This window comes from Electrophorus electricus, chromosome 5, assembly GCF_041902795.1.
Source record: "Electrophorus electricus isolate QZ-2024a chromosome 5, ASM4190279v1, whole genome shotgun sequence".
Taxonomy (NCBI): Eukaryota; Metazoa; Chordata; class Actinopteri; order Gymnotiformes; family Gymnotidae; genus Electrophorus; species Electrophorus electricus.
In genome coordinates, this window is record NC_137501.1 from 9,764,478 (window position 1) to 9,774,426 (window position 9,949).

At 40.3% G+C, this 9,949-nt stretch overlaps 1 protein-coding gene across 1 annotated transcript; it reads right to left on the minus strand.

Annotated features, from left to right (window-relative positions):
- Nucleotides 1–1,685: 1,685 nt before the first annotated feature.
- Nucleotides 1,686–7,934, minus strand: fsta (follistatin a). The gene is made up of 6 exons (XM_027029665.3): nucleotides 7,757–7,934; nucleotides 6,230–6,421; nucleotides 5,796–6,014; nucleotides 5,298–5,522; nucleotides 4,535–4,765; nucleotides 1,686–2,771 (listed from the first exon to the last, which is right to left on the minus strand). Exons 1-6 carry the CDS (start codon nucleotides 7,848–7,850, stop codon nucleotides 2,683–2,685), a joined length of 1,050 nt encoding a protein of 349 aa, XP_026885466.1. The 5' UTR covers nucleotides 7,851–7,934; the 3' UTR covers nucleotides 1,686–2,682.
- Nucleotides 7,935–9,949: the final 2,015 nt, after the last annotated feature.

A 9,949-nucleotide genomic window follows, 5' to 3' on the forward strand; every position in this document is an offset into this window, starting at 1 on the left:
GTCACCAAGGAACCCTGGGTAACTTCTAAACAACTAAAGGCCTCTATAACATTGGCTAATGTTCGTGACTCCACCGTCAGGTGAACAATGAACCACGATGTATATAGTAGGTTGCAAAGAAAACCACTGCTTTCCAAAAAAACCCCATTTCCGCCTATCTGCATTTTGCTAAAGATCACATGGAATGGTCAAGCCAATGTGTTCTGTGGACTGATTAAACCAAAATAGAATATTTTGATTGAAATAAGAAGTGTTGTGTTTGTCAAAAGGAAAAATAATGCATTCCAGGATTAGAGCCTTATCACATCTGGGAAACGTGGTGGTAGTATCGTAGTTTGGGCCTGTGTTGCTGCATCTGGGCTGGAATGGCTTGCCATCACTTATGGAACAATGAATTCTGAATTATACCAGTGAATTCTAAAGAAAAATGTCAGAACATCTGTCTGACATCTGACTGAATCTCAAAGAGAAAGCAGAATGTGCAGCAAGCAAAAGACTCTTAGCACACAAGTCATTGTACCAAAGAGTGGTTAAAGAAGAATAAATTGAAAGTTGTGGAATAGCCAAGTCAAAATCCTGACCTTAATCTAATAGAAATGTTGTGTAAGGACCTGAAGAGTGTAGATCATCTGAGGCAACCTAATATCCCAGAGTTGAAGCTGTTTTGGAATGGACTAATATTCCTGATGTTGATGTACAACACTGATCAACAGTTACAGGAAAGGTTTAGTTACTTATTGCTGTACAAGGGGGTCACACCAGACCCCTTTTGTGATTCACAGATATGTAATATTGGCTCATTTTCTTCAAACAAATGACCAAGTATAATATTTTCTTCTCATTTATTTAACTGGGTTGTCTGTCTACATTTAGTTACATCTGATGTTTTAGGTCATATTTATAAATATTAAAAGTAAATATAACTAGAAAATTTGGGTTTACCAAATTTCAGGCACCACTGTGCTCCTGCATGTTCATCAAAATGGGTTGAGCCACAAGATCTTTTCATTTGCTTAGAAATGCATTCTCTTTGTCAGGACCCCCCCCCCCCCCCTTCTTTGCACATGGTATATTCTGCTTCAGGAGACTTAATGCTTCTCAGTTGGGAGGACATAGTAAATGTCAAGTTTTAAAGACTGAGAACAGGTAGGTATGTTTTTATCTTGTGCTGCTCTCAGATAGGTACAAGATGAGAAAGCCACCTGTTGGAAAAACATTGTGTTCTCACACTCTGCCTTTTTATGTAACTTATACTGCAATAGCTCAAGTGCTGTATTTTAATTAAGAAAGCGTTCCCAGACTTGGATCAAGTTAAGACCATTGATGAATTTAATCCAAATGTCCTCATTTTTGATAATTTGAAACAGCCAATACATAGACTGGTTGTTTGTGTGTGTTCACTTGCTTCAGTAATAATGCTGTTACAATTTGAAGTTTACATAATGACATTTAGGACAATTTTTCAGTCTTTAGATTTATTTCGCAAATACTGTTCGTTTTTTTCTGTAAAGCTTCTCTTTAAGAGTTTTGGTCAGGCAGTCTACTGTAAAAATACCCATTCGTCATTGGAGTGGTACAGAACTGACTGAACTCAGGTTTACCAAGATACTTTTGTCATTAAAGCCAGTGCTAGCCATGGACAAAGCTAACAGTCACAGTGCTTAAAATGAGGCTCACAAAAGCAAGATAAAATGACTGCAGAGATTTTTTTTATTCATTTATTGTTTCACTCTTCATATCTGTACAAATACCATCAAACTTTATATATACATGACATTTACATTAAAAAAATACAAAACTATATATTTATAACTGAATCTTGTATTTAACGACATCTGAAAATAAAAATGCATTTTGAAATCAATGCAAATAAAGGAAAGGTGATGATGCTTGATACTGATACTCGATCTCGTACCATGTAAGCTTGAAGAAAGAAGTTTTGAGTAAAACATTAGCAAAAACAGTATTGACATGTTAATGGAACATTTTCTGGCAATCAAGTATCACCCAAAAAGTTTATTTTCCCACTATAACTGTATGTCGAAACTGCTAATGAATGATGTCAAAAATTGACATTTCATGAAAACCAATCAGAAAATGGTTTGCATCTTGAGAAATGGCTCATACTGAAGCCATTACCATGCTGTATCATATAGGGAAATGCTGAAGAACCATTGAGAAAATCCCTTTGGTCAGTTTAGTGAATAGTAAACAAAACCAGAAACATTATGTACATTAAAGAGTGACAGTTTTTTTCCCCAATAAATAAACACACAGGCAACATGCAGATAAGCGTGAAATAAACATCTGTGATATAGAATGGATAGCAATAAGCAGATTTATACAGCATAGGGAATGCAATTTACAGCTTGCAGAAGACTTACACTTTACATGGTAGCATTTTACCTCACAATAAATAACACGGCATCTCTTTGGACAAATATAGTTCTTCATAATAAAAAAAGGACAACAAAATAAATGAACACTAAATAACATGACAGATAGTAACTCGGACATTGTAAATGTATAAATTATAAAACAAAAACACTGTATAAATAAACATCTATCAGACTGAACTATATGTATACTTCCTTTTTTCTCTGAAAAATAAATTAGCATACATATTTGTACAGTGTGGACATGTTTCCTTGCCACAGTACTGTTCCAATGGTTGATGACAGTTTATCCGTCCAGTACTGGTGATAAATGGATATAAGCCATGTAGTCCTGGTCTTCATCATCATCGTCCTCCTCCTGGTCTTCCGTAATGGCTATATGGGAGAATACATGGTAGCTGTTGTATGAATAATGACCACAACAGCACAGAATCTAAGTGAATGTCTGCCCCCCCCCCCTTCAGCCTTCTGTGAGTGCCACAATCTAGCTTTGTGTTTTTGGCGATTTGGCAGGCGTCAACATGCTCTGCCACCCAAGACCCCCCCCTGCCCCCCAAATTACGCAACAAACTTTACATAATGAAGGAAGTCAGTACGGTGATAAGAAGGGTGCTTGGAGGGTTCAGTGGCTCAGGTCTAATTTCGCAGATTCCTGAAAGAGGACCAAAAAAAGTGCTCCAGCGCTATAGGATTGGATCGTTTTCCTGGCTTTCCCATCTAAACTCATTATTTCGGAGAAACAATTGCTGCTATTGGGTAGGATTGGTGTCCTGTGCCCCAGGCTGGCACAGTTCTGAGGTATATTCTTCTACAGAAGCATTTACATTAGGGAAAAAATCAAAATACACAGATAGAGCAACAAAAAAGGAAGTAAGCAGTCCCTCATAATACATACGAACACTTCTATTCTGATGCTATGACAACACATTCACAAGAAATCTGCAAAGCACAAACTTTTAACCATGTTAAACGTCTACCAGCAGAGGAGGAAATGAGAAAGCAGTGTTCTACAAACCCCTCCTGATTTTCCTACAAGCTGTAAAATGTCATTTATTCCATCAGGTGATCATAAAGTTGGTCCCTTGGAATTATTAATTATTATTATTATTTTTATTATTATTATTATTTACTGCACAAGGCACGGTAACACGTCAAAGTACTTTTTTTCCAGATTTTTTTCACAGATTAGTTTTCCAGACATTCTTTGATGCCATGAACTGGAATGTAACGGAACTATTGGTAGATTACGGAAGTATCGGCGTGTAAATCCCTCACTGTCTACACAGGAGGCCTATCATGTAAAATGTCTCTTTAGTCATCGGCACCAATGTTACAATCACCTTATGCTCATTTAGGACACGGCTGTTACTGTTTGCTGACCCTCATACAGATTAGCAGAACTATTTATGCCATGAAGACATAGTGCATTTTGAAATGATTGGTTACAGCCAAAAGCAAAAATAAAACAAACCATATGAAACAAAACAAAACAGCAACAACTTTTACATGATTATCATGAAATTAGCAGTGTGACCATGGAATTTACAAGCTGTAGCAACACGAAAATATACTGTTGATTCTCTAGATTAAACACTACAACAATGGAGGAAAAAATGATAAAAAAAACCAAAAACAACAAACCCAACTCAAAACATTAAAGCAGCCTGCACGGGTAAATGATAGGTCACTAGAACGATGACAAATTCAATTAGTATAAGGTTACATGTGTTTAGCTGCAAAAGTTAATTTGCTCATATGTTCCTGTTAGTTATATGAAGTAAATTAGTATGTCAAATGACTCCCAAAATTGAGCCTTTCATACTATTCTTTAGTGTGTTTCCATGGTATTCATCTATGAGTCTTTTTCCCTTGTTTATTTATTTTTTTGCCAAAAATGCAAAACCAAATGTCAGCCCATGAGAACATGCAAAAGGGAGCTCTGATTTTGAGTCCTTTCTGTGACTTAGAGCGCTGACGGGGAGGCGAAGCGGTTACGGAGCGTGCGCAAGGGAAGGATGCCGGGGGGGTGGGGGGGGTGACGGAGACTGAGAGGAGGGTGGTGCTGGTGGCTGGAAGAGGTGGGGGTAGCACTGGATTGTCTTTTGTTGTTGTTGCTGCTGCTGCTAGGTGTTACTTACAGTTGCAAGATCCTGAATGCTTAACCTCGAGGAGCACGCCCTTGGAGCACGCCGCTTGCTTCATGGCGCATGCGCTCGGATACGAGGCGTTGTCGCTGGCGCACACCGTCTCATCCGAGCGGCTCTCGGGGCACGGCTCGCTGCAGAGCGCACACCGCCCGCGGCCCACCCGCGCATCCCACAGACACTTCTTTCCCGCACTGCACTGGATATCATCACACGACTTGGCCTCTGTAACAGAACGGCAGTGCAGACAATGAGAGCCTTTCCGGTGGCTTGGGAGAAGATGGCAATGGCAGTGCAAAAAAAAATAAAGAAAAAATCAAAAACCGAAAGTGTGACTATGGAAACATGGCGTCGAGGGTTTGTGGCAAGTGCACCTTTTGTTGAGCAGCGGCCTGGGAGGTAGAGGCAGCGCAAAGGGTTTGAAGGCAACTTTGTAATAAGAAGCAGACTGTTGTGGCCAGCATCAGGAAGCAATTAAGACACCCAAGACTTTTGCAAATAATAACTACAGCCACGATGGTCATGGGAGTTTGGAAGGTCAGAATTTGTTTGCAGTGTTGGCATGGTTGCGTGTGTACATAAACTATTAGGAGAAAATAAGTCACTGCAGCCCCCCCCCCCCCCCCCCCCCCACACGCACACACACACGCACACAAAAACCTGTATCCAGTAAGCTTACTGAACTTGAACTACTCTCTGAACGTCATACTCTACTGGAATCAACAAATGTGGAATTGTGTTCTGATTGGCCACTCACTAATGCATTTGCCTTCATAGGCCACTCCAATAGACCTCCCTAGGAGGCACGTGGCTCTCCTTAAATGGCAGGCGCTGGCGTAGACGATGCCATCGTTGCCACATAGGTACTGTTCGGGCGACGAGACCTCGGGGCACACACGGTTGCATGTCACGCAGTAAGCGTTATTGGTCTGGTCCACCACGCACGTAGAACTGCCAGGGCAGAGAACATCGCGACAGGTCTCTGTGGAAAACAAAAGGCAAACACTAATGGCTACCGTTTCGCTATCACCTTTCCCCGCACGCCGTCTCCGTCTCGACACCTGAGATGTCGCCAAGCGTAATTTCTCAAATTTCACATCACTTGGCATTACAAACATCATAATCAATTAAAAAAAAACACGATCTGAAAAGGATACATTATTTATGCGTCTGCGGTTTTGTAGACTATGATTTCTGCCGGAACGTTGAAATTCGGAAATTCTGGTGGACGTGTCTTTCAGGACAGGAATCTTACTTTTGCATTTGCCTTGGTACTGCACCTCCAGATCAGGGAGTCCTTTGCACTTCGACTTCAGGAGGGCGCACTCGTCACGGTAGGTTTTTCCGTCCGACCCACACACAGGCCCTTTCCAGGTGATGTTGGAGCAGTCAGGGGCGCACACGCAACGTGGCTTGCTCCTCCTGTTCATCTTACATTTCTTTCCAGGGCCACAGTCAACATTGTCACATGTCTCTAAAATTAAAATACATAGGGGTATTCAGAGACAAAGGCAATTTTTGTACTAATTAACTGGCAATCAAAATTAGTTTTACATTTAACAAAATAAAATATGTTGAATTAAATTTTTAAAAACAAAAACCATCTACAATATATTACAAATTTCTTGTGCATTGTGCAGTTGGTGGGCAGTCATTTTTCAGTCTAAAGAAAGACAATTACAATTCTACCTTTACAAGGTATGCAGTTTGGTGCTCCGCCATTGAAGATCGTCCACCTGAATAGTGTGCTGTTAGGCACATCCTCCTCAGTCCAAGATGTTCCGAGTCTTCCACTTCGGCAACATTCCTCCCGGCTCATTCCTGGCATGTAGAGGACCTGGCATCTTCCGTTCTTCCCCTGCTGTAGCCAGCAGTTACCAGCTGTAAACAAAAAAGGGGGAAAAAAAACAGTCGCTTTAAAGTCTGAAGCCAATGACCCAGACACAACACGTGCAGCCTGCATTAGCTCGAGCTGTCCCGCTCCCCCTCCCCCGCTGGATTTTGTCTGATTTTTTCCCCTCACCGTAATGCGACTGTTTTACACTTACATGCCTTAACCCAGACAACTCTTGGGTTGTCAGTCGGTCTGGTGAATGGCTGTCCTGTCGCCGATTATATTTTGAGTAAGCAAAGACTTCATTTTTGAGAAAAGGTAATGCCAGACGACTCGGATTGACAGACTCATACCTATTTAAACAACGCGCAGTCTAGACTACAGTTCCTCAAGCGCTCCATGCCAACTGTCTGCGCTCATCACGTTTCACCAGACTTGGACCAGACTGTTAGGCTAAATCATTAAATAACGTCATTTTTATCAATACATATGCCTTTGATTATTATTCTTCATATAACTTAGATAAGATGCTCTGTTTGTGATAACTGCAGGTCGAGCCAAAAGAGAATTAATATCATTTATTTATTAAATTAGGTATTCTGCACCGGGCATACCATGCGCCAGACAGTCCAATTAAACCATTCAGTCCTACAAGATTTATCAAACTTTTCTGTAAAGAATTTTGTCATCTGACGACAGATATGCAAAATGTTGGGAATCAACGAGTACCTGAACATCAAATAAATAATAATAGCCATTTCTCCTAAATTATGTCCAATGACTTGCATTTTGGATAGCCAGTCGAAGTCAGTTACTACCCGGTATTTCAAAAGAACATGCATTCGGATAAGTGGCACAATTATTAGCAGAATTACGCTGAGACCGGACATTCAGAGGACTGTCTAAGCCTGAGCTAACTCAGAATTATTACTCTTATCTTCATCAGGCTACTCCTTCTTTCACGTTATTTTCATGCAGATCAGGACATTGATGTTACAAATTCCACGTATGGTGTCGATGTAGTCATATCTGTATTATGACTGACAAATATTTATTCCGTTTAGAATGATTTAGTGTTGCATTTCATTAAACTTTAAGCATTCATTTTTAGCCAACTGCCTACAGTCACCCTTAACAAGTCAGAACATAATTTTTCAGGAATGTCTTGACACATTCAAGGTAGACGCACCTGTCTCACTGTCACCAGTACAGAAGCAAGACAGCATGAAACCAAAACTTTTGAATAGCCTAACTAAAAGAAACTCTTAGTTCAATTCATTTAAAACCCATGATTGTTGCTAAATCGTATCAAGTGACCATAATACACTGGCAACTGTAAGGAGAGACAGTAAGACCCCAGAGAAATAACAAATAGAACTTACCTTGTACTTTTTGATCTTCAATGAAATGACAGAACCATATCAGTAATAAAATCATTCCCGGGTGGAGCTGAAGGCGCGTTAGCATCCTTAACATGGTCAAGGCAAAGTGAAACAGAATTTGAGACAAGCAGCGCAAAAGTAATCTGCTTAGGGAGGCAGTGCTGAATGAATGCTTGTCTGTGTGTGCCACCTCTTTTTAAGTGTATCAGGGGTCTCGGGCCGACTGGCTGTAGTGGGCGGTCTTTTACTCTGGGGGTGGGGAGAGAGAGGTTTTTCTCCCTAAGTTTTTTTTTTTTTCAACCCTAATCAGGTGACATCCAGTGCAAACTTTCTCTAGCCTCTAATTCACACTGAAGTGTACTCGATGGTAAATGCTTAATGTAAGTGATCGGGGTCATGGGTTGTAATTATCCAAATAACTCACGAAGGTTAAACAAATAAGTTGTACTCACATTTTCATGAGCCAACTGGTGATGTAGTATGTCGTCAGCTCGGAGGCTGGAGATTTATTTGACTCTCAATTTCACACTCATCTCTCTTCGGGTCACATAAGTTGGTGTTTCACAAACAGAAAAAAAAGTAGGCTACATTAATAGTGTGCTGAAGCTTACTCAAGGCATCCAGTTGGATACAAAAAAAAAATGTACAGGACAGCAACACATTTTTAAGAATCAGATCACTTGTCGTGGAGCCAGGCTTGGACGACCTAGTTTCCTATTTTGTAATAAGGTTTCAATGTTACCCTGGGGTAGTAATTTGAATATGGAAACTTGCTTTAAAAAAAAGAAGCCTAAAGCAATAAGGTAACGTACATCAAAAGAGTGTGCATAAAAATATGTCGATCGTTATGATGGTGGATTATCTAAAACTATAACCTGTTTGTTTGCTGTCAGCATGCAGTAATTAAAACCTTATCAGCTGAGACGTCTGCACGTTCTTAGTTACTACTAATATATTCCCCATAGCAGTGACGTTTCCCAACCAAATAGGCCCTTCAGACGCAGGCTACTGTTGAAAAGATATCTATAAGTAGACAGCAGACATTAAAACAAAGCGAAGTTAATGTTAGAAGCCACGGTTGTTGTGTTTATGCTTAGGGGACTTAAATAAAACATGTTCAATTTCCGAACGGCCGACGTGCAAGGAGCATAAAATTAATTTCCATCTGGCCGAGACAGACAACACTGCAGCCTTCCGGAGGTACGGTGAGCTGAACGCGCTGTGACCGAGGTGCATGTGCGACCTCTTCTGTTCGCTACAACAGTTGGACGGAAGTTAAACCTTCTTTATGGCAATGATAGCGTTATAACATATGAACTATTCGGTCAGAAAGCTGTTTGAAAGTTTAGAAGTTTCTCTGTTTCTCTCTCTCTCTCTCTCTCTCTCTCTCTCTCTCTCTCTCTCTCTCTCCAGATTTGGAACAGATTGGAGAAATCAATTTACTTGCTTTCAGTCCTAATTAGCCCACATAAAAGAAAAAACCCCTCAGCAAATAGACGATAAAATATAAAGGGGAAAAAAATTATAAAAAGCAAAAGGCCACCCAAAACTAAAGCCCACGTTACAGTTTAAAATTGAATGTGAGTGTAAAGTTGTCTAGGACTTGGCTACTTATGCCTCAATGCAGTTCCACATGAATGCCAAACTAAACCAGCCAACACTCCTGTACGGAGTTTAAGGTCCTCACACACGCTACGAATTACATATACAAACAAACCCACAGTAATATATGCTGGTATTGGATACGAGGTCTAACGTGGGTATATAATGACAACAATCCGCACTGAATCAGACTGTAACACTTAAAATATTTTCTCCTCAGAAGAATGCGAGTTCTCACTTCTCTCATTCAGATTTCAGGAACGACCACGAAAAGATCGAGGTTACATTAAACGTACATCGTGCCACCATCACATATCCTTCTGCATCACAAAGCTCGCCTGACATAGCCTATCGTTTCTGCGCAGTTGTGCAGTCTTAGGTTAGAATAAAAATTCAGCCAAGTGAAACTTGAACGGTGTAAGATCGCGCACACCAAATAAAAGTACACAGCCTAAATATATTAAGATTTCAAAAATGATTTTACACTGACTGACACACTTATCAAAAGAATCCTCTCTACTCTTTTATCAGCAGCGTGCAAGCTACATTTCAGTTCTTTGTATTTTAAACTGTAGGTCTGTGTGCGGATTC

Bases quoted from the DNA above. Each gene is read 5' to 3' on its own strand.
- fsta (XM_027029665.3), bottom strand. From the start codon at position 7,850: ATGTTAAGGATGCTAACGCGCCTTCAGCTCCACCCGGGAATGATTTTA. The intron at 6,015-6,229 runs GTAGAATTGTAA...TTTTAATTTTAG, and splicing joins AAACTGCATACCTTGTAAAG to AGACATGTGACAATGTTGAC. The intron at 4,766-5,297 runs GTGAGTGGCCAA...GTTCTGTTACAG, and splicing joins CTATGAAGGCAAATGCATTA to AGGCCAAGTCGTGTGATGAT.